Genomic DNA, 23,100 nt, shown 5'->3' with positions numbered 1-23,100 from the left:
AGCCCAGGGGCTTCCATGGGACGTCTTTTCGGGCTCGCTCGAGATGTCAGGTCACGCTGTTCCGGGGGGACACCAGGCTGAATGCTCCCGTGCCCTGCATCCCTCCAAAGCACCTCAGTGCCCAGTTCCCAGGCTGTGCCCCACCTCTCGGTGTGCTGGCTGCCCGCCCAGCCCCACTCCCGCTGCCACAGCTCTAGCATGGTGTGCCGTCCTCTCCAGCTCTCTGCTGCAGGGACGCTCTGAGATGCAGACAAACGGTGAAGCCAGCAGCAGGAGGTTGTCCCCCACTGTCCTTGCACTTCTGGGATTTTTGCTGGACAGGCCAGGATGTCTGTCCCCTCTTCTCTCCTTTCCCTGCCACGCTCGGGCAAAGGGTTGAGCCTCCCGGCTACTGGCCTGCGGCGAGTAAGTGACACCGGCTTGGGGTTCAGTCCCCAAGGCAGCTCCAGGCTCACCCCAAGTTCATCAGGAGCAGACTGGCTTCCCAGGACTGAGGAGCTGGGGCTCGGAAGGGGCACTCACATATATGCACATATGTATATGTATATGCCCTGCACATATAGAGACGTACGTGCTGTTTGTATGCCAGCTGCAGCGCCAGCTTCTGCCCCGCTGGCACGTGCTCCTGAGGCTGATTTCGACAAGGTGCCCTTTGCCTCCAGGTCCTGTCGCAGCCCCGTTCTGGGTGGTGCGCGCTGCAGATGGGACGGGGTCCTGGCTCCCTGTAGCCTTTGGTGTCCCATTTCCCCTCGCTCCGCTCTTGGAGGGCACGCTGGGAGAGCTGTGCAAAGCCACGGCTGGACAGGGACTGTCTGCACAAAACCCTTCACCACCCAAAAGGAAAGCGGCTTTGGCAAAACCTAGACCATGCACAGGAGAAGTTTGTTTCTGGGGGGCTCCTAAGGGAAGGACAAGGAGGGGGAGAAATGCCCCAGCCCCGCTTGGTAGACGTGCTGGTGGCCGTGGGCCCCCGTCCTGCCGTGGGCTGTGGCTCCGGCCCCTGCTCTGCTTGGGAGCAGGGCTGGCTTTGCTCATTTCCAGCGAGGGGCTGAGCCCGCAGGCGTGCCGCCTCTTTTGTTCAGGAGCAGAAAAATGTCCAAAATCTCAAACATTCTGGGGACAGGAAAACAGCTTCCCGCCCTGCTCTAATCACAGGGTCGCGAAGGTCTGTGTAAGGAAAGGCCCAGTGGGTCCCACCCATGCCTGCCGGTCCGGCGCGAGGCTCTGCCTGGCCACGTGCCCAGCTGTCCCTGGCAGGGGACAGAGGGGGACAGCGGCTCAGCCCGTCCCCCCTCACCGCGCGCACCCGCAAGCCGTGCCGGGAGCCCCGCGCCGCTCCGTCCCTCGCCCTTCGGACGGGAACGCCGGCCGGGGCTGCCTTTAGGGCCGCTGAGATTATTTTTAGGAATTTCTCCAGCGTGCGGCTTCGGGCGAGGGTGGCAGGCCGGCTGGTGGGGGCAGGGAGAGAAGGGCTTTTTCTTTCCCCCCTCCGACTAAAAACGCTGCCAGCTGGCAGGGGCTCAAGGCTGGGCTGCTAACAGAGCAGTTGCTGTTTGGCCCCGGCCGCTGCCTCAGGTTACAGCCGGGAGCAAGAGCCTTCTCCTTCCGCGTACTGGGGCAGGGGAGGGTGGGGGCGAGGGGCCGGGCGGAAGCAGAGGCGTTTCGGTGGGTGTTTTCCAGCTGCAGCTGGGCTGAGAGCGGCGCCGTTCCGCAGCGCAGGGCCGCGGGGGCCCGGCGCGGGGCGGCCGCCCGTCACCGCGGAGCCCGGGCGGCGGAGGAGAGAGGTGCGCGGCGGACGCCGGGCTGCGGGCCGGGCGCGGCGCGGGGGGCGGCGCGGCGCGGCCCCGGTGCGCGGCGCTGGTGGGCGCTGCTGGCCTCGGGCGGGCTCTGCCGCGCACTTTGGGGCTGGTTGCAGCGCCGGGGCTGCCCCGGTGCCCGGCATGGACGGCGGCGGTGGTGGCTCCAAGGCGGCTCTGCTCTGGGACCAGGCGGCACCGTGCACCGGGGGGCACACGTGTGTGAGCTGCAGCGGGGGGCTGTGCGGGGGGCGCGTGTGCGGTTGTGTGTGGGAGACCGGCACCAGGTGTTGGGGCTGTGCTGGTGCTGGGGGGTGTGTGTATGTGTGATCATCACCAGGTGCTGGGGCTGTGCTGGTGCTGGGGTGTGTGTGTGTGTGTGATCATCACCAGGTGCTGGGGCTGTGCTGGTGCTGGGGGTGTGTGTGTATGTGATCATCACCAGGTGCTGGGGCTGTGCTGGTGCTGGGGTGTGTGTGTGTGTGATCATCACCAGGTGCTGGGGCTGTGCTGGGGCTGGGGGTGTGTGTGTGTGATCATCACCAGGTGCTGGGGCTGTGCTGGTGCTGGGGGTGTGTGTATGTGTGATCATCACCAGGTGCTGGGGCTGTGCTGGTGCTGGGGTGTGTGTGTGTGTGTGATCATCACCAGGTGCTGGGGCTGTGCTGGTGCTGGTGTGTGTGTGTGTGATCATCACCAGGTGCTGGGGCTGTGCTGGTGCTGGTGCTGGTGTGCGTGTGTGTGATCATCACCAGGTGCTGGGGCTGTGCTGGTGCTGGGGGTGTGTGTGTGTGTGATCATCACCGGGTGCTGGGGCTGTGCTGGTGCTGGGGTGTGTGTGTGTGTGTGATCATCACCAGGTGCTGGGGCTGTGCTGGTGCTGGGTGTGTGTGTGTGTGATCATCACCAGGTGCTGGGGCTGTGCTGGTGCTGGGGTGTGTGTGTGTGTGTGATCATCACCAGGTGCTGGGGCTGTGCTGGTGCTGGGGGTGTGTGTGTGTGTGTGTGATCATCACCAGGTGCTGGGGCTGTGCTGGTGCTGGGGTGTGTGTATGTGTGATCATCACCGGGTGCTGGGGCTGTGCTGGGGCTGGGGGTGTGTGTGTGTGATCATCACCAGGTGCTGGGGCTGTGCTGGTGCTGGGGGTGTGTGTGTGTGTGATCATCACCAGGTGCTGGGGCTGTGCTGGTGCTGGGGTGCGTGTGTGTGTGTGATCATCACCAGGTGCTGGGGCTGTGCTGGTGCTGGGGGTGTGTGTGTGTGTGATCATCACCGGGTGCTGGGGCTGTGCTGGTGCTGGGGTGTGTGTGTGTGATCATCACCAGGTGCTGGGGCAGGTGCTGGGTGCAGGTGTATATGTGTCTGATCAGTGGTGGGTGCTGGGGCTGTGCTGGGTTGCAGGTGTGCAAGTGTGCAGGTGTGTGTGATCATCACCAGGTGCGGGGGCAGTGCTGGTGCAGGGATGTGTGTGTGGGTGTGTGCAATCAGCTCCAGGTGCTGGGGCAGTGCTGAGTTGCAGGTGTTTGTGTACGTGTGTGTGCAGGTGTATGTGTGTGTATGAGCAGCTCGAGGAGCTGGGGCTGTGCTCTGTGCAGGCAGGGGTGTGTGTGTGTGATCACCACTGTGTACCGGCTTCAGGCAGAGGGGATGGGTAGGCAGTCGGAGGTTTCTACCTGCTCCCTGGTGGGAACAGGGTCTGGGGGGCTTTATGGGTTTAATTTGGGGTCTGATCTGAGTGGGGTCTTGGGGCCCCCCTGGGTTTGGCAGTGTCTGGCAGCGACTCCCTGGCTCCCAAAAGCTATGCCCTACGACAGTGCCAGGAGGAGAAAGAGGGGCTGTGGGAGAAGGAGGCACCAAAGAAATAAGGGGAGAAGCACAGGACATGCTTTTGGAGGAAAAGGCAGCTGCATTACTGAGCAAAGGCCAAAGTTTTCTCAGCTTGGAGGTCCGGGAGCCTCCTGGCAGGTCGAGCCCTGTGGGGCTGCACCATCTCTCCCCCTGTAGCAGCCCCCCGCAGTCAGAGGGTTCATTGCGCTGTTCACATTGGCATTTATCAGACATGGTTTCTGGCTTGTCCGTGTCTCCTGGGCTTCTCAAATGGAGGTTTCGCTGGAGCCGAGGGCTGCTGCCATCCCAGTGCAGAGAGTGCATACCCCTGGTCTGGGGCTTCTCCCATGCCCATCTGAAGTGCAAGTTGTCCCTGTGCTGCTGAGCCCCAGCTGTACCCAGCTGAGTCTCATCTGTGGATACCGGCAGTGGGTCGGATGTTTCATCCTTGCACCCGGGCAGACCCCAGTAGGGGGTAAATCCAAAATCCAGCACAGCCCATCCAAATCCTAGGGCTTGGCCGGTTTCTTGCGCCCGGTGCCGAGCCCAGCCGAGCTCCCCAGAGGCCACGTGAGCCCTCAGCCCCATGGAGTCGATGCTCCAGACCCTGACAAAGGAGGCACGAAGGAAAGTGGTCCTCCTCGGGGTCCCCACGGGATCAGAGGGGCTGGGGAAGGCGAGCAGGGTCACGCCGTGGCACGCGGAGGGGGTGGCCCCCGCCAGCAGCCGGGGACGTGTCCCCTGCCGGCGCCTATTGTTTGCCTTGTTCGCCAGCGCTGGCACGGCGCGCCGGGGTCGGGTGTCTCTGAGCAAGCTGCGGTGCAAAGGGGGACAACGTCACGCTCGCCGCGGGAGGCACTGCATTGTCTCCTTCTCCCCCCTGCCCCCCCCGCTCTCCACCCCGCCTTGTCCCCAGACTTAGCCAAAAACAAAGGATGAATACAAATGAATGCCCTGGGAAATGAGGGTGTCGCGCCCAGGATGGGTGCGCCGAGGCAGCCCCAGGGACGGCCGGGGGTGCGCGCTGTGATGCCGGCTGGCGTTTGCTCTAGGTGGCTGGTTATCCCTGGGAAAAGCCAACGTGAAGCTCCCAGATTTGAAGCACAGCGGGCAGGATGCAGCCCTTCGCAACTCGAAAAAGCAACGCAAAGAGGCGGCGGGCCGACGCAACAGCACTTTACGCTGCTGAAACGTCTTGGAGGTGCCCTGTCCTTGCAGGGTGGGGAGGGCAGGGGCCCCGCGGCGGCGTGCCGGGGTGCTGGCCCGGCGTGGTCGAGGACCTCCTGTTTGCAGTGGACTTTCCAAGCAGGACAGTGGAAGCTTCCCCCTGACCCAAAGGTGCATGTTAGCATAGCTCCTCGCCGGGGCAGCGAGTCTGTGCCGCCTCCAAGTCTAGCCACGGTGCTGGGTGCGAAAACCTCCAGCCCTTTGCTCGTGCCTGGAGAGATGGTGCTGGGGCAAGGGCGCGGGTCAGCGATGCCGGATCTCAGCCCTGCCGCGCTGGGGCCGGCGCATCCCTCGTCCAGGGAGGCAGATGCTGCAGGGTTTTTGGGCACAGTAGTGGCGTTGGGGATCTGCTCGAGCCATATTGCAGCAGATCACTTTGGCCAGCGCCGAAAACCCTTGGAGATGCTGAACGCAACACAGCCCATCCCGGTTTCCTGAGCTGCTTCGGCGCGGTGCGTCTGCAGGGAAGCCACAAGGAGAGGGGGCTTATCAGGGGGCTCCTCTCCCACCCTCCCAAACCCCAAAGGAAGCAGAAGAGGGAAGTTTTTGCTGCTTCCAAATGCCACCGCCCTTGGCTGCGGGATGGGTTTCCCATAGCCAGCACCCTGGCAGGAGAGAGCTGGGTTTGGGGATCTGCGCCAGGGCTGATCCACAAGCTCAAGAGAGCACGAGTCCCACATGATGGCATGTCCTGGGTATTTGGAGATGTCTCACATGAGATGTTGCCCAGTGCGGAGTGGCTTTTTGCAGGTGGGTGACTCCAGCAGGGCGCAGCGTGTTATGGGCAGAGCTGCCAAGTGCTCTTGGGTTTTTTGTATTTTGGTGGGTTTTGTCTTTTTTTTTTCTCCCCCTCATGTCTCCATTTCAAGGACGCTGCCCCAGACCACCCTGGGGAGGAGCTGTCAGGGGAGAGATTAGGAGGCGCCCTGGGTTTCTGCGCTTGGGTGGGAGCATCCTGTTTTTCCCACCGCCGCCGTCACCCTGTCCTCAGCCCCCCGACGCGTCGGCGTCTCTGTCTGTGTGTGTGTGTGTGTGTGTCCTCTCCCCCCCCCCCACCATCCCCGGCTGTGCGTGCAGCTCTTTCGCTTTGAAGAGCGACTTCGAATGATGCAAAGCAGAAAAAAGCCACTGTCTTTCAAGGCGCCGAGTGCAATGGAAAGTTGGCCTCCCCCAGGAATCTGCGCCGTGCCTGTGCCAGGCCGCCGCGGGGCACGGCACGGAGCGGCCGGGTCGGGGGGACGGAGGCGGGCGGACCGTCACGCGCCGCCTGCGTGTCGGTGCCGGTGCGCGCGGCACCTGTGACAGCCCTGTGATTTGAGCCGGGGTGGGGGGACGGGGGACGTTTCCGCTCCCATCGGTCGGGTTTGGATCGTGCCGCCGTTTCTGCAGGAGCGGGCAGGCTCGCGGCGGCGTTTCTACCCCAGCTCCCCGCAGTCAGGCTCCTAGAAAAAAAAGGTCAGATGGGCTAAAAAGTTACGAGAGAGATCTGCACGCCGCCGTCTGCCTGGGCTGGGGGCCCTGCGGCCCCCCTCGCCAGCCTCTGCCCTTGCAAAGGGGTTGGCCGGGAGTGGGAAAATCACGTGGCTCCAGGAGCTGGTGCTGCAAGGAGACATGCAAAAGGCCAGGAGGCTGCGGAGGAAAGTGGCGGCAGGAGTTGCCTCTCCCTCCGGCAGCGCGCCTCTGGCTCTGCCGCGCTCCCCGCGGCGCTGCGAAGTGCCCCGCGCCAGATGGGTGTTGCACAAACTGCTCCCGGCCAGAGCCGTCTCCTGGCTGCCAGCGCAGCTCGGAGCGAACGCAGGGCGACCCAGGCGGCTTCCTGCTCTCCGGCGAGCAGAGTTGGGAAAATAAGACAGGGAGGGCCCTTCTGGGGCCAGCCCAGCCCTGTCCCCTGGCACTGGCATTTAGAAACCTCCACTAAATTTCCCAGCGTGGTTTATTTCTAGCCAATTCATCCTCGTCTCTCCTTGAGCCAACGCGATCCCACGACTTTTGGAGCAGCTGCAGCTCCCATCCTGCTCCTCGGGGGCCCGGAGCAGCCGTCCTCTGCCCTGCGCTGGCTCCGGGGGGCACCAGCTCGCCGCGGCTGCTCTCCAGAGATGTCCCTGGCCGCCTGGGTCCGGGCGGCCCGGAGATGAGGTGCGTGGAGGTAACGTCAGCCGATGCTCAGCGGGCCCCGGCGTGCGCAGGGCAGAGCCACAGTCGGGCTGGGGTGGGATGGAGGACGAGGACCTTGCGTTTTTCGACTCCCGCTCGCAGGCAAGCACGGTCACTCCAGCTGGGCATGACAAGATCTTCCCACGCTGAGGCAAGTCTGATATTGCGGCTGTTCATCCCAGGATGAAGCTGTGACCCGGGGCGGGGGGCTCACGCAGCCCGGAGCGGGCGGCAGACGCCTCTCGGACCATCATTAGCGCGAGCGGAGGAAGAAAGCGCCTGATTGTTTCCTCTGCCGCGGCTCGGCTCCAGGGCTGCTGGGCCGGGGACTCCCTGTGCCCGGGATGCGTCACCGCTGGTGCGAGGATAGAGGGACGCTTTCTGCAGCCGGCCGGCTGCGTGCACGCCCCGGCCTCTGCGTGCCCGTCCGGGCTGGGGGCGCGTGGCACGGCAGAGCTCAGAAGGAAGCCAGCCCGGCGGTTGCACGCGCCTGTGCATTTCCATGTTTCTGCCTCGGTGGCGGAGGTCGGCTGCAAAAAGCACGGGGAGCCTTTCTGGCTGGCCGGTTTTGAACCGCTGCCTGACCCGGCATATCTGGCCTCCTTCCACGCCACGGCAGTGACGGAGAGCAAAGTCCCCGGGTCTTCCCCAGCCCGCGGCTCTTTCCCAGTGGGATGGGGCTGCGGCTGGGCACTGGGGCCGGCTCTTCTGGGCGCTTTTGCTTGTGGTCTTGGGGGCAGGCAAGGAAGGGGTTGCCCTGTTGCTCGTCTCTGCAGTGACGTTGCTGGGCCACGGCTAGCTTTCGGCAGTGCTTCAGGCAGGTGGTTTTTGGAGCCAGCTGGCATGTCTGCGTGGGCTTGATGCAGTCTCCCCCGGCACTGCCCAAAATATCCTACCTGAGGCTGGGAAGATCAAGATGTGCTGGGGTAAGGACGGAGAGTGCTTGGGGGTCCCTGGACGGGGGATGCTCGAGGGCGCTGGCAGCTGTGAGGATGCAGGATGATCCTTGGCTGGTCGGTGAATGATGGGGGGGTCTCTGTGGGGGATCAGGGGTTGGGGTATGGCTGGAGGCTGCAAATTGTGCTTTGTTCCCAGCTCTTCCCACGTGCACACAGGGAAAGATGCCTTTGAGTGTCTCCACTGCAGGGTAGATTTTCCAGGCTGGCCTCAAACTGGGTAACTACCCAGCGACCTAGCAAATTCATGTCACCAGTGGTGCAGAGTCATGGCCAGCTGCACTTGGGCTCGGCGCGGCCGCGGCATTGCGAGCACCACTGTCGCGGGCACCGGGAAGCCGCTCTGCAGCAGCGGGGTTAACAGAGCCGGGGTTTCGGAGCCGCGAGGGCCGGCGCTGAGCCACCGCGGCACGTCCCAGGGCCTGCGGTTTGTGCCGTTGGGTCGTTGCTCTGCTCCCAGATCAGCTGGTGTTTTTGCTTCGGTCGCCTAGTCCTGCAAGGTGATTAAAGAGAGCGAGCGAATAGGCGAGCGTCCGTCCTCCGCGTGCCCCGTGGTATCCCCAAAGCACAGCGACCGTGCTAGCTTGGCCAAGCCACCGCTGTGCGTTCACCCTCCGCAGCCCTGGCGCAGCCCGCGCTGGGGGAAAAAAAAAAAAACAGGACGATCAGGAGAATAAATCATTTTATTTTAAAGTTATTTTGCCCTGTCCACGCTAACACAGTCTCCCTTTTCCCTAATCTCCCACAGCATCATGCCCTTAGCTCTGACCCACATGGTGTTTGAAGTTATTTTTGGTTGCTGCTTTTAAGTGTATTTTAAGTCTTTTATTCCATCCCCAAAATATTTTACTTCAAGGCGTAATATTCCCAGTTAATATCAGTTACCATCATAGTTTTGGCAGCGCTCTTTCAACTGATGTTCTTGGGAATGTTTCTACATGTGGTTTAGTAGGAAAAGCTTATGACAGTCTAATGAAATTATTTATGTTTGGGGCTTGTGTTTGAGGCAGCCTGGTATATTCGGGAGGACTGCGAGCAGCTCTTGCAGGCAGAGATCGCAGGGAAACCTGCGGCCGTCCCGTGCGCGTGGCTCGTCCGCAGATGCGGGCACAGGAGAGCGGCCGGCGGCTGCTCTGTGGCACGTTTCCAGGGCCGGGATATTCCCCTCCGAGGTGACTCAGCGGGACGTGGATTTAATGCCCGCAGAGCTGAGAGCTGCACCTGACCCAGCGCTCGGGGCTGGCAGGGAACTGGCCGGGTCCCGTAGCCCCTGTCCTGCCATAGCCATGGGCAGAGCCCAGCGAAGCGGGCATGGATGGACAGGGCTGCCTGTTCCTGAGCGGGGGGCACTGGGGGGTTTCCAGGCAAAAAGGATTCAGCTGTCGCTGCCCCTCTCGGGGCCAGGCCAGGCTGGCTGGGACGGACGGGGCGACGGTGGCTGGGACGGACAGAGCGATGCTGCCTGGCATGGATGAGGTGATGCTGGCTGGGGCAGACGGAGCGATGCCGCCTGGACGGGATGTGGCAATGCTGGGTGGGACAGATGGAGCGAATCTGGCTTTGATGGACAGGGCGATGCTGGCTAGGCTGTGGTGGGGTGACCTGGGTCTGTGGCTGGGGCCGACCTGGTGATGGTTGGGAGCCCATCCCTGCCTCAGCATCCCAGGCGCTTCTTGCCCAGCACCCACTGGTGGTCTCTGAGTGGGAGGAAGGGATTTCAGGGTAGCTCCCTTTGGGCCCGGAGGTAACAAACGACCCGGAAGGGCCTGGGAAACATGGCGAACGATCCCACCTCCATCCGCTCCGTCTGCCCCCACCACCAGCGGTTTGGTAGCACGGCGGGACTGGAGCGGAGGTGATGGCAGCGTTCACCCCTCAAGCCGTGGAGGCTCCTCCTCAGCCCACCCGGGCCACCCGCTGTGACAGTGGCACAGACCTTCCCCGCCGGCTCAACACCACAGGTCCCCGCGGCGGCTGGACTGGGGGACACGTTGTCTGGAGCTGCCCCAACATCCCCCTCCGCCTGCCCCCTATTGCATCGCCTCCCCCGGGCACGGGGCCAGCCGAGCATCCTTGACCCGCTGGCCCGGACTGGTGGGTGCTGGGGGCAGGAGTGTGGCTTGGCGGCGTGCCCCAGCCACGGCGTTTATTTGCGTTTGCCGGTCCCTGGCGCGAGCGGATTAGCGGCGACCTGGGGTCGAGACGGCGTCTCCCGGGAACGCCGTTGCTGGAGCGCGGGAGGAACGGCCGGGGGTGACGCGCTGTCTTTTCTGCCTCCTCTAGATGCACAGTCCCACCCGAGGCCTGGGCAGGGTGATGGTGTTTCTCGCGGCAGCCCTTGCGTCAGCCTCCCTCGCCGTCCCCGAGGGCTGGGGAGAGGAAGGTGAGCAGCCCCCGTGACGCAGCAAGGCACAACCTTTTTTTTCCCGAAACGCAGCCCCGTGGCCTTGAGCATCCTCTGGCCGTCCTGCCCCTGCAGCCACCCGCTGCCCCAGCCCCAGCGGGGACCAGTCCTTCCCGGGTCCACGTGGCGGAGCCGGGATAACCAGCCCGGAGTGGGGTGGGACGGGGGGCTGACGCCCGTGTGTGTGTGTGTGTCCCCCTCCAGGTGTGCAGTACGGCCAGGTGGGGACAGACGTGACCCTGTCGTGCGCCGGCGCCCATGCGGGGTAGGTGTTTTCCGTTCGTGCCAGCATCCGATGAGCCGGTGGGTGGTTATAGGGGGGCTGCAAAACGATGGGACCGGGGGCAGCCCAGCCGCGCCGCGTCCCTCTGCTCCGACACGCCACCCCGTCCCCCTCTTCGGCCGGGCTCGACGGGCGCGCACGCGGGGCTGCCCCGCCATCCCCTTTGCCTAACGCCGCCTGCCCGGTCTTTTCCTCGACAGCTCGGCCGTGGAATGGAGACGGGACGGGGCCGCGGCGCTGCCGGCGGGCTCCGCCGTGCGGCACGGGGCCCTGGTGCTGCCGCGCGCCGGCCTCGCCGCCGCGGGGACCTACAGCTGCCACGGCGAGGACGGTGGCCTCCTGCACGCCGTGTCCCTGCGGCTGGGGCGTGAGTAGCATCTCTGCAGGCTGGGATAGGGGGCTGCGCAGCCTCGGCGGCCCCCCGTCGGCTCGCTGCGCCGCCGCAGGGCGGGCGAGCGGTGGCAGCCCGTCCTCGGGCTGGGGTTTCGCCCTGGCCAGACCCCTGGCAGGGGGTTGTCACGAGGGGACTTGTGCAGTGACGCAGGTCGGTACGGGGCAGGGAATTCCTTCACTTACCGTCGCTCCCCCCCCGCTCCCCGGACCCCAGACCTGCCGGGGGTCCCCTTTGTGTCCTGCAGAGCGTCGGACTATGAGAATTTCTCCTGCTCCTGGACATCCAGCCTCGAGACCTTCCTCCCCACCAGATACATCACCACCTATAGGTGAGGGCAGGGCTGCAGGGGCTGGATGGGGGTGAGCCCTGCGGGCCTGGCCAAACGTAACGCCGAATCCTGCTGGCAGCCTGACCTGCAGCCTGGGTTTGCATCGGGCCCCGCGGAGTTGTTCCCGAGCACCGTGCTGCGCCCTGGAGCAGGCTGCGTTTCAGGGTTTGCATCAAGCATGTGCTTTTTTTTTTTAAAGGGAGGCCTGCAAGCAGCGTTGAGGGGCTGGCGCAGGCAGGCTCGCTCTCTGGAGGTGGCTTTGCCAGCACCTGAAGGGGTATAAAAAAGCAGCAGAGTCATCTGCAAGCTGTCAGAAATGCTTCGGCATGCTTCAGGATGAAAGGAGTTTGGGAAACATCCCTGCTTCTAATTATCACAGCGGGCCAAATCGCAGGGTTGCTTTGAAGTCAGCCGGAGCTCGTAAAACGTGCCGAGTGGCGCTTTGAAAAGCGATGCAAAACGCAAGCCTGATCGGGGCCGCACACGCTCTGGAGCCGGGCAGCCCTTCTTCCCGGAGAGCCTGGCTTTCCCTCCTGCCGTCGCGGCGCTAGCTCCTCGGGGTGGGCCCGTGCCGCGAGCCCCCCACCCGCAGGAATGCAGCACCCCCCACCGTGGGCACGGCCAGGAGCACGGCCGCTTAGTCCGGGGAGACGGAGCCGCTTGGAGCTGGCAGTGGAAACCAGCGGGGTTTTTGGACTGGAGCGGAGGGAGAGAACAAAGCCAGCTGCCGGGGAGTGGAAAATAACATGAGGCCTCCCTGCATCCCGCCCGGGCGGCTTTTGTTAGCATCCCTATGCGTTTCTGCTGCGGCGTGATAAAGAGCAGCAGGCGAGCCCCGGCTGGCGAGGGGAAACTGAGGCACGCAGCGGGCCAGGGGCTGGCCGAGCTGCCTGGGCACGCGTCCCCGCCGGGGCAGGGCTCAGGAACTGCCTCCCCGTCCCGCCGGCTCCCGGGGCGCCCAGCTCCCGAGCCCGTCCGCGGCAGGAAGCCGACGTCCGGGTGCTGCGTGGGAAAGCGGGGCTGTGCGGCAGCGGAGCCAGGCGCCGGCCGTGACCTTTTCCGGCAGCCGGGAGAGGCCTGGCAGGTTGGAAGCGGGGAAGCACGCGTATTCGCCGTGCCCTGCGTGGCCCCGGCTCGCCGCCAAGCGGCTGACCCTCCCTGGGGAGCGTCCCCTGGGTGTCCTCCGGCTCCTGGGGCGCGAGTGTCCCAGCAAAACCCTGGCCCTGAGACTAGCGGGAAGCAGAGCAGCCCCCCAGGGCCAGGCTGGTGCGGGTCCCTGTCCCTCCTCTGGGTCACGGTGGGGTTGGTTTCATGCTGTTCCCCGTCCCCCTTTCCTCACTATCTGCTTTTCCATCTCGCTCCCCGGGCAGGAAGAAATCGCTGACGGGAGAAGAGAAGCGGAGGTAGGACTGACCCCACCCCTGGCCCTGTGCTCGGGGCATGGCCCCCATCCCAAAAGCTCTGCCGGTGTCCTCAGTGGGGTCACCAAGGCCCGAGGATGGGGACCCCCATGGGGGAGCAGGGTCCCCAAGCCAGGGGGACCTGGGGGGGAAGGATTTCCCCCAGGGAGGGACCTTCCCAGAAGACACTGTGGGGCTCAATAGGTTTCCCTTTGGTCATGCTCAGAGGGAAGTGCTGGAGTTTGGGGGGGTGAGAGGATCTTCTGCCCTTGCCCTGGAGTCACCTCGAGCTCTCTCATGGGCAAGGTACCTGCCCAGACCCTGCCTGAGCTCTGACAGAGAGGGCTGCCTCCTACACCGTGCTCTTGGCACGGGGGCTTGCCTGCATGGCACCTCCTGGGCGGCGCAGGGAAACGATGCGCGACCGTGGGGAAGGCACGGCGGAGGAGCCACCACCTTGTCACCCCGTCAGCAGGAACAAGATTGGGCATGTGGGGCCGTGCCTGCAGGATCCAGCCCGGGCCGACACCTGCACCGTTCACAAGTCCGAGTTCTGGAGCTCCTATCGGATGAACGTCACCGAGGTGAACCCGCTGGGGTCCAGCTTCCGCCTCCTTGACATCACCATGCAGGCGATCAGTCAGTGCGCCCCCATCATCCCTCCATCCCCCCCATCCCTCTATCCCTCCATCACATCTCTCCCTGCCTGTTGGGCAGCCAGTCCAGGGCGCCAGCACCCTTCTGCATGGGAGAGCGGAGGAGGCGATCGGCCACAGTGTGACGGAGCCTCTGCGTCTTCTCCCACACAGTTAAGCCAGACCCTCCGGAAGGCCTGGTGGTGGAGCCCGTCCCCCGGGCACCGCGGCGGCTCCAGGTGAGCTGGAGGTACCCCACATCCTGGCCCAAGGAGCCCCACTTCCAGCTCAAGTTTCGGCTCCAGTACCGGCCTGTCATCCACCGCTCCTGGTCCGTGGTAAGCAGCGGGGACGCGAACACAGAGCCAGCTCAGGAGCAGGGTGGCTCTTTGGCACTGGGAGAGCAGTGTGGGGTCTGGGCCTGGCTGGGGACACTCAACGAGTGTGAGTCGGGCTGGGGAGGTCGCCCAAGCCCTGGGGGTGGCATCTCTGTGTGCCCGATGGCTCCCCTCTGTGCCACACAGGTGGAGACGGTGAACCTCTCCGAGGTGATCACAGACGCCTTCGCAGGGCTGGAGCACGTGGTGCAAGTCAGTGCGAAGGATTTCCTGGATGCGGGGAACTGGAGCGAGTGGAGCATGGAGGCACGGGCGACGCCTGTCAGAGGTGTGGGATGGGGGCAGGCTGCAGCCCCCAGCATCTCTACGGGGCTGCACCATTCTTCTCCACAGCCCCTCAGCACCCCGGACTGCCCCTCTCCAGCCCCTTCTTTCCAACATCCCTCCTGCCTCGAATATCACCCAGGGCCATGCTCAGGGCAAGCCCTGGCTCCTGAAGTCCCGTGAATTCAGGACCCAGCTCTGAGTGCCAAAAGAAAAAAAAAAAGAGGATAGTTTTTCACCCTTAAAGTTGACCAAGGAAAGCTGCATGTGCCATCCAAATACTTTCCCCATGGCAAGAGGTGCAGCTGCAAAGGGACAAAGCAGCCCCAGTTCCCAGCCCTGCTGTGGGGCATTGTCCCTGCAGCCCCGTGGCAGGCTGCAGCTGTGCTGCTGGGATTTGGGGATTGCTTCCCACAGCCCTTGGCATCTTGGAGGCACCTTCAGGCTCCCAGGATCCCCAAGGCACAGCAAGACCCCAGGGGCACCCTTTTGTGTGGGTCCCTGCAGTGCTGCCAGTGTCCTGGGTGCCTGATGCCCACCCCCTGTGCCGTTCCAGACCCTGCCACCGTGGCGAGTGAAGAAACCACTACAGATGCCAGCCTGGAGAGCCTGGCTGAGGAGCCCTCGCGGGCTCCCAATCCTGAGCCCATTAGTGAGTAGAGCTGGGAGGTTGCAGACAGGAGTGGGAACAGCCAGTGGGCTGCCGGCTGCCTGGGCACGTCCATGGTTGAGAGCTGGAGAGGAAAAGTCCTGTCTCCTGAGACCCCGTGCCTGCATGTTTCCGCTTTGCTGGGCAAGCTGTAGGGGTGCCAGTGTGCCCAGGAGCCTGCAATAGGGTCCTAGAGTCCCCTGGGGTCTGCGGGAGGCTTGACTGGGGAGGTTGCTGGATGGAGCTTGCAAGTCCTTGCTTTTCCTTTCCCTGGGGCATCAAGGGCCATGGAGCATGATGGAGATCCTGGGGTCCAGCAGCTGTCCGGGGTGGGTGCAGCCCCCAAAGGAGGGCAGGGTCCACCCCAGCACTAGCCTGCCCAGCTACTCATGGCTGTGGGGTCACTGCAGGGTGTGGGGCTGTGGCATCTCTTGGCTGTGACGATCTCTGTGCCCACCTGTCCTAGATCGGAGCGACCCCCTGGAGAAGATGGCCATCCTGGTCTCCCTTGGGATCTTTGCCTTCTTCATCCTGGCTGCCGTTCTGGTCATCACCATCCTCGTCTGGTAGGCTGTGTTTTGGAGGGCTGTGAGGCACTAGCGTGCTGTGGCTGGGTGTGAAGTGGTGCCAGGCCTAGCTCTGCTGCTACCCTGTAGCTGCCCTGTAGCTCTCTGCTTTCCCAGCTCTATGCTCTCCAGTCAGCTCTGCTGCCATCCCTGTCCCACTGTGGCCCCCAGTCACCCCAGCAAAGGTCCCCCATCCTTCCCCAACCCTGTGCCATGAGTCCCACCCCCAAAGAGACTTGAGGCCAGCCTGATGTGGTGGTTCATTCTGTTCTAGTCCCCTTGGAAGGGCTAGTCCTCCGCACACCCATGCCTGGTGCACATTGCCAGCATTGCCCATTCTTCCAGGTGTGCTGGCCTTTCCGCTGGCCAGGACACACTGGTGAGCAGCCCTCTGCTGCAGAGGGGGACAGGTTCTTGACTGGGAGGATCAGGATCGGCTCTGCTACCAGAGTGGGAATGAGGCAGGGTTAGAGCTGCCCCGGAGGGGGATCGGGGAGAAGATGACGTGTGGGGGTGCTTGGCTGTATATTTCAGCTTGTGTGGGGTCTTCCTAAGGAGCTCACATCCATGAGACCTTATTCTGTATCCCCCAAAGATGCTGCCACTATTAATCTGCCCCCCCCAAACCCTCCTGCCTACCTGGGATCTCTTTTGCTCCGTGATCAGCACAGAGACCCCTTAATCTGCCTTTTTCGACCTGAGTCCTGCCCTTGGGCACTGCTCTGCGGGGTCCTGTCCTGCTCTGATGAGTCCTCTGTCATCCCACTACTGCTGTGGCCCTCCCTGCCAGCACTGTGGCTGTGTGGCCAGCCCTGCCCCTATCTAATGGCAGGACTCTCATGCTGCCTGGAGCTCACCTGCTGGGCCTGGCTGGATGGGGTGTGCAGTAGGATCACTGGGGACCGGGGCAGCACTGGTCTCCTTCTGCCCACGGAGGGCTGCTTGAGCTCTTCAACCACTCTGCTCTGTCCCCAGGCTCCGGGTGAGGAAACACGGCAAGGACGAGACCAAACCCCACAACTTCTTGGTTGCTGCCACCCACTTGAAGGCTCTGCCGAGTGAGTGCTGAGGGGGGCCATGTCAGGGGCCACGATGGGCAGGACAGCGGGGATCCATGCCATGTGCCCTGGCTCAGGGCAGGTCTGCCACCCAAGAAGGGGGGAGGTGGGGCTTTGACCACTGTAACCCCTCACCTTCTCTCCCTTTCCACAGAGGCCCAGATCTTGTAGTGAGCCCTGGATGTTCCCCTGTCTGAGCACTCACTCACCCGCCTATGGGACTTGACACCACTGTTGGCCCCAGAAGGGCTCCCCACCGCACGGAGCAGGGCCTGGCTTTGGACATTGCCTGAGTGCCGGCACCGTTGGGGCACACGATGGACCCTAAGGGGAGAGGCTGTGCTTTGAGGAGCTTAGGGCTGCCCGTGCCCGCCAGGAACTGGCTGGAGACATCTCGGACTCAGTGCGACGGGCCAGTTCCCACCACCGGGCACTGCTATACAACATGGGGGTGGGGCACCGAGCCAGCCCCACTTCGCTGCTTAGTGCCACATGGAAGAGGACAGTGGGCGCAGGGTGCCAGGGGTGTTGGTCTGTGGGCATCGGTGACCGTGCGGTGCTGAGCTCTGCCGGCCTCCCTGGCCCATCGCACCCCCACCAGCCATCAGCAGGCAGAAGCGCCCCCCCATCCCTCTGCCCCTCGCCCCCACGCTGTGGCAGGACGGAGCAGTGATCCCAATAAAGGGGGCAGTGTTGGCGCTGCCTGGGCCAGACCTCTCTGCACTTCATACAGGGCCAGGGGAGATATACAAGGTGCCAGGCAGAAAGAGAGTTGCCAGCTTGGGGACCCTTGGTCCTTGCAAGGGCGTGCATACATGGCTGGTCCCCAAACAGGACACCTTCACTCCAACCTCTCCCCAGAGAGCTGGTGGGCTGAGCGAGACCCTTGCCTGGTCCTGCCCTTGCTGAATGTCAGAAGAGGAAGATCCTTGTGCGCAAGCCTTGCCCTGTGTCCCAGCAAGCCTAGAGGAGTCCTTAGGGGAAGGACACCCCAAAAAGACAGGGCTCTGTCCATCCCCAGCCTCTCTGCCTCTCAGGAGAGCTATCAGGACAGGCCACAGGGCAGCTGTAGCCTCCTGCCTGGGACATCTCACTTGCCCCTGTCCTCGCCAGCCCTGCTGTGGGGACAGGAACCTCTGCACAGCCCCCAACGCTCCGTGTGTGCTGGCTGGGCCCGCTCCTCTCCGCTCGACCCGGCCCCTGTAATCGTTTCCATGTGTTGACATCTCCCAGCCCCGATGCTCAGCGCCAGCGGCTCTGTGGCCCAATGAGATCCAGATGGGGCTGGATGGAAATTCAGGCAGCGGTGGTGCTGGCTGGCGTTGGGAGCATAGGGAGCAGAGCCAGGGCAGGGTGGGCCCAGGGGCTCTGCCTTGCGGCCGGCACGGCAGGGGAGATATGTGTCACTTCAGGCTGGGCCGCAGGGCTTCCCTTGAACCCGGGGTGCAGTGAGAGCGTGGCGGAGGGGTGTATATTTCCGAAGGCTCCTTATGAAGGCTGGATTGGGGAGGACCCCTCTAAATGTCTGAGCACGTTCAGGCTGCACCTTGTAGTACTGTGGGGCTTTGCGCAGGGGGCCATGGGCAAGGCAGGGCCAGCAGGGTGTGGGGCATCTCCTCATGGCCCTTCCGCAGGGGCAAAGCAGGAGCTTTTGGGTGTCCCAGCCAGCCACGGGGCAGCTGGGGGCAATGGATCCATCCCACTGTGGTGCCCTTGCATGGTGAGGCAGGGCTGGGGGCTGGGAGGTGGCTTCAGTCTAGTCTTACTCTGGGTCTTGGTGTTCAGGATCAAGCCTGGGCAATACCATGGTGGTGAGGGCAGGGGCAGCCCTGTGCCTTTTGCAATGGGTTGTGGCCCTAGGCCTCTTTCCATGTCCACCTTGCATTAACCAGCACTTCAACCCTTGCCTCTGCCCTCGCTGGGCGCCCCTTTGCACCCAGCCCTGGATTTTGGAGCGTTGGGGCTGCCGACGCAGGTCCTGATTTTTGCAGTGCCCCTGCCCCTCACTAGCCCTGGTGAGCACATTGGCCCTGGGTGGAGAAGACACAGAGTCAGCCCTCTATCCTTGATGTGGTGCTGGAACGGCACCAAACCAGGATGGGAGCAGGGCTCACCGCAGTCCAAGTAAAGCAGGTCACTGAGCTAGAGAGGACCCTATGTGTGCCTACACACACAGGTATACACAGGGACCAGCTCCTGCCTGGGTTTCTGGGCCCAACAGCCACTCCTTCTCTTCCAGGCCCACCCTAGACCTTGCCAGCTCCAGCTGTGTCATGCTGCTATTGCCTCCTGCTGGGCTCTGGTCCCCAGCTTGGCTGTGCACAGCAGGAATTGCAGCCTCTTGGCACCCTGGCAGGTCCCCATGACCTCTGGGCTTGGCTGAGGCTTGCACTGGGGAGGAGGGGGCTGTGTGCATGCCTGAAGCTGCCCAGACAAGCGCCCTGCTCATCCAGCTGCACAGCTGGACCAGCACCAGCTGCAGGGCCAGCCAGCGTGGGGCAAGCACAGAGCCAAGCGTACAGCATCCCTCCCCAGCTTCCATTACCTGTCTCTGATGTGCTAGGGTCACCCTTGTTTCCCTGGTCCCAGTATGCCACGGGTAGCCCTTACTGCTTAGAAATCAACTCTTATTACCACCAGATCCCACCTTCCCTGCTACTGTGGAGGGTCTCAGGACTCTGGTTGTCCATGGGATGCTGTTGAATGCCTGCCATATCTGTCCCATATCTGTGGCTTTGGTGTTTGCAAGCAGAGCTCAGTGTTTTCCAGGCACATAGCGCTGGCTTAGAGGCTAACGCCTGCTCATGACGCAGGAGTGCGATTGGCCAGCAAATGGGAAAGAGCATGAGCCAGAAGCTCTGGCGCCCATCTCCTGCCCCGCTTATAAACTCCTTCAGAAAATCCAGATTTGCTCCAAATAAAAGGGAATTGCTGCTGGCCAGGGTGGTACAGAGACCACCGGAGCCTAGCACATACAAGACAAAGCGTGTCAGCTCCACACAGGTAAGTGCAGGTGGGTAGACGGGAAAGACTGCCAAGGCTGGACGGCAGCATGGTGATGTCCAGACTGAGCACTGCAGGAAGCTCTGCCCCTCTCCCTGTGCGTAGTTACCCCCAGGGCTAGGACCCCCAGTGCATAGATCCCTCCTGAAATGGGGGGAGCTGACGATCTGCAAAAATGGTACCTCTGTGGAAATGCAGTGGGGCAGGTTGTGTGCTGGGTCTCTGCTTGGCTCTGGGTGAGGAGCAGTCTCAGAGCCTCTGCAGTCTCTGAAATAAAGGCTGATGGGCAGAAGGGACCCAGAGCTCTACTGTCCCTCTGTGCCAAGCCCTATGTCTCCTTCCTTAGGTGCCCCAGGGTAGCTGCCCCAGGCCTGCTGGGACACCAAGTTTTGATGAGCAGGATGTGATCACCAAAGCTTGCAGGCAGGAAATGCACATCTGGTTTTCATCACTGCATCCCACTGCCCTCCACCCTGGGCTTCATCCCCTTTTCCCTTCTCATGAAAGCCTTAAAGGCATGACCAAGCATCCATTTGGCAGTGGGAGAGACCAACAGCAGGTGAGAGAGCTCTGCATTCAGCTGCAAAGTCCTACCTGCCGTGCTCTGAGGGACGGTGGCTTCTTGGTAGGATGCCCCACAACTCAGCCAGGCTTGCAGGCAACTCAGGCTGGTGCTGAGAGGTGTGTTCATTCCCCCATCAGCAGCCTGAAGATGTGATGCTCAGGCAACTTGAGACCCCAAGGAAACAGGGAGCTCAGCGCTTGGGGGTATCAGGATGTTTAATGTTGGGTGCTGCACACTCTGGGAACCCAGCTGCCCAAGGGAATGTGTGACCTGACACTGGACATGAGTGAACATGGCTCTCCTCTGGACCAGTGAAGATGCAAGGGGAGGGCTGAGTGCATAGAAATCTAGGACAAGGGAGTGGGCTCCAGATGCCGAAATCCACAAACTGCAGAGGAGGAAAAGAGGAAGAGATCATGAAAACAGTCCCAACACTGGCACCTCCCCATCCCACTGCTGGGCCAGGGCACTTCCCTCAGGGCTCAAGCCTTTTGGTGGCTCACACTTGCAGTCGCTGAGCTAGTGGGAGGCTTCCTGCTCCAGGCTGGAGCACTGCCTGGATGCACTCTGCCCAGAGTAGGCAGAGATGCTTCCAGACTCGCCTTGCTGCATGATCCCACCCTCCACAGGGCAACACTATGCCAAGATCTCTGGGGAGAAGGTAAGATCCAAGCCTCGGGGTACTGAGGCCATGCCAAGTCAAGACAGCCTGTGGGATGCACCCACAAGGAGTGGGAACAGGTCCCACCTCCCAGCAGGGAACAGGGAACAGCCCAGGCACAGCAGGAGGAAAGTATGGGAGAGTAGGGCCCAGGTCTCATTGGGTGCCAAAAGTTTAAAGCAAGAAATGCAACGTGCCAGGGAATGTCCCCAGCACCGAGGCCCTGAATGGCCCACGTCTGTGCTACATGTTTCCATCCAGCACAGGGCAGACCCATCCAGATCATCTCTTAGGCAGGGGGCTGGAATGGATCAGCTGCCCAGCCACATCCAGGACCCATTTGGGAAAGCAAGAGTCAGTCTGGGCCAAAACCACTGCATCACATCACTGATATGGACAGTTGTGCAGTGATGCTTGGACTGCTTGAATGTGACAGACTGCCAAATGTCTGTGCTGCCCTGAATCCCAAGCCCCTCCTCTCCACACCTTGCTGCCAGGTCAGCCTGCGTTTTGCAGGGAAGAGGCTAGGTTGCCTACGCAGGACAGCAAAGCAAGATAATCTTAACTTACCTCTCATGACCGCTCCTGCTTCCCTCTCCTCCACATCCTGAGCCAGGGAAAGAAGTAAAAGCAACCCCAGTAGATCCTGGAAAATATAGGGGCATGAAACCCAAATATAGGTCATTGGGAAAGGGAGAAAGGAAGGGATACGTACACAGTCAGGGAGTAGCAAGGAGGGAACTATGCATAGATCGGAGGAAGGAGCCAAGGATGATTGAACATACAGATGCATGGATGAATTGATAAATGAACAGACAGTTTGGTTGCCCTAACACCCTCCTAAGCATCAAATATGCTCGTTGTTGCAGAGGCTGATTTGTGAAGCCCAACTGTGTAACAGTGGCAAGGGGAGGCCCATGTGTAGAACAAGGCTGGTGTTTGGGAGCAAGTCCCAGATTTAAGCTACACACGCACTCATGGAAATGACACAACAGTTAACATGAGGAGACAGAGCCCGAATCATAGCCAGGGCAAGTCCTCTGTGTCCGGGGAGAGAGCGCGGCATCTCCAGAGGGGTTGCATCCCCTTCAGGAGCTGAATCGGGCTAGGAAATGCTGAGAGATCATCCTTGAAATGCCACAGCTGCTATGGCAGAGGGAAGATGGAAATCTTCACCATCTGACTGTGAGTTTTGTCACTGGAGAGAGAAAAGACGCCTGGAGAGACAGTCCCCCTCTGTCCAAGGGAGAGGAGGGCTGTTTTGGGCTGTGCTTCTGTCTCGCCCTAGAAATCTGTAACAAAAAGAGACAGTGGCTGTAGCTTCCTGTGGTGTTGTTGGGGCAGTCCCCCAGGCTGTTAGGGATCTCAGGGCAGACTCAGACCCTGTTCCCCAGGCTTTGTGGCCATTTCCAGAAGAAGCATAGCTTCCTGGACCAAGCAGCTTTCACATCAGTGTCAGGGCACTGGGGGTGTGAGTGCAGCAGGAATCCTATCTCAGGGATACGGCAAATCCCAACAAAAATTCCTTAAAACGCAGTGCTGAGCATTCACTCTGCTTATAGATTTTATCTCACCTGCAAGTGGGACACTCCTGCCTGGGCTCTTGCTAGCGAGTCAAAGCCTCTGGGCCCTGGCAGACCCCTGAAATCACCCATACTCACTTTTCCTCGTCCGCCTCTCTTTCTAGCTGCCATGGGCCTGAAAACTCCTTCCCCATCTTTCTCTCTCTTTCCTGAAAAACAGGGAGGGTCCAAATCACCCTGCCCATGCCAGGATACCCAGAGTCTCCCCTGGCACAAGGACTCTGCCAGCTGGGGAGTCTGAAAGCTGGTCCCCCCCAAGTTGTCCTGCAGACAGAGCTGGGGCCAGAGAACTTGATCAAAGAAGCAAGAGGGAGATTGGGTTGTATGGAGGGCAAACCCCAAGGATTTGAACCCACTCACCTCTTGGCGAGGTGACTTCACCCTGCAGGCATCCAGCGGTTTTCCCATCAATGTCTGCAAGAAAGAAGGGCTTTGTCTCCCTCAGCACACTTCACAGAATGCAGCCAGAGAGCAGACCATGAGAGGAGACCTGGATGTGGGTCAGGGAGACAGTGCTTCTTGCCCACCGGCACAACAAGAGGCATCACCTGCCAGGCCAGCTGTGCTGGCACCCAAACAGATGTGGAGGGGGGAGGGGGACAAGGAGAGAGGACAAATCTGAAACATCTCTTCTTGGTGCCCCCACTGTAGCCCCCTCTCCCTTCTGCACTTTTTAAAAGATTGATTCTTTCTTTCTTTGCTGGGGCTGGCCCCCTCCCTGCCTCCAGGGTACTTTTTGTCTTTCAAGGCCTGGAAGAGCCCAACACACAAACACAGAGCTGCCAGGAGGCTAGAGCCAGCAGCTTAGCTGTACCCAAGCGTTGTTGCTCATGATGCTCCCAGGAAACGGCTGTTCTTTCCTCGAACCAGCAGCAGCACTTTGGATGAGCTTACAGAGCACAGTACTTTCCTGCCAGCTTTTTTTACACTGAAAACAGGCCTGTTGTC

The 23,100-nt window shown here is 61.9% G+C and overlaps 1 protein-coding gene across 11 annotated transcripts in view; it reads left to right on the top strand.

The window, feature by feature from the left end:
• Positions 1 to 23,100, top strand: part of LOC104152005 (interleukin-11 receptor subunit alpha) — a 42,573-nt gene that overhangs the window by 16,516 nt on the left and 2,957 nt on the right. For 3 of the 11 annotated variants that reach the window (XM_068928210.1, XM_068928209.1, XM_068928207.1), the window contains exons 2-12: positions 10,245 to 10,344; positions 10,570 to 10,630; positions 10,849 to 11,015; positions 11,256 to 11,370; positions 12,741 to 12,773; positions 13,243 to 13,409; positions 13,580 to 13,743; positions 13,930 to 14,071; positions 14,624 to 14,719; positions 15,183 to 15,282; positions 16,258 to 16,340. In XM_068928210.1, coding sequence (XP_068784311.1) covers positions 10,245 to 10,344; positions 10,570 to 10,630; positions 10,849 to 11,015; positions 11,256 to 11,370; positions 12,741 to 12,773; positions 13,243 to 13,409; positions 13,580 to 13,743; positions 13,930 to 14,071; positions 14,624 to 14,719; positions 15,183 to 15,282; positions 16,258 to 16,340 — 1,228 coding nt within the window. Of the gene's footprint in view, positions 1 to 9,541; positions 9,923 to 10,244; positions 10,345 to 10,569; positions 10,631 to 10,848; positions 11,016 to 11,255; positions 11,371 to 12,740; positions 12,774 to 13,242; positions 13,410 to 13,579; positions 13,744 to 13,929; positions 14,072 to 14,623; positions 14,720 to 15,182; positions 15,283 to 16,257; positions 16,341 to 16,494; positions 17,054 to 23,100 lie in introns of those variants that run through there. The other 8 variants (XM_068928214.1, XM_068928208.1, XM_068928215.1 and 5 more) reach the window with 7 other exon arrangements.

The sequence above is a fragment of the Struthio camelus genome, chromosome Z (assembly GCF_040807025.1).
Source record: "Struthio camelus isolate bStrCam1 chromosome Z, bStrCam1.hap1, whole genome shotgun sequence".
Taxonomy (NCBI): Eukaryota; Metazoa; Chordata; class Aves; order Struthioniformes; family Struthionidae; genus Struthio; species Struthio camelus.
The sequence above is the reverse complement of the archived record's forward strand: the minus strand, read 5'-3'. Positions and strand labels throughout refer to the sequence as shown.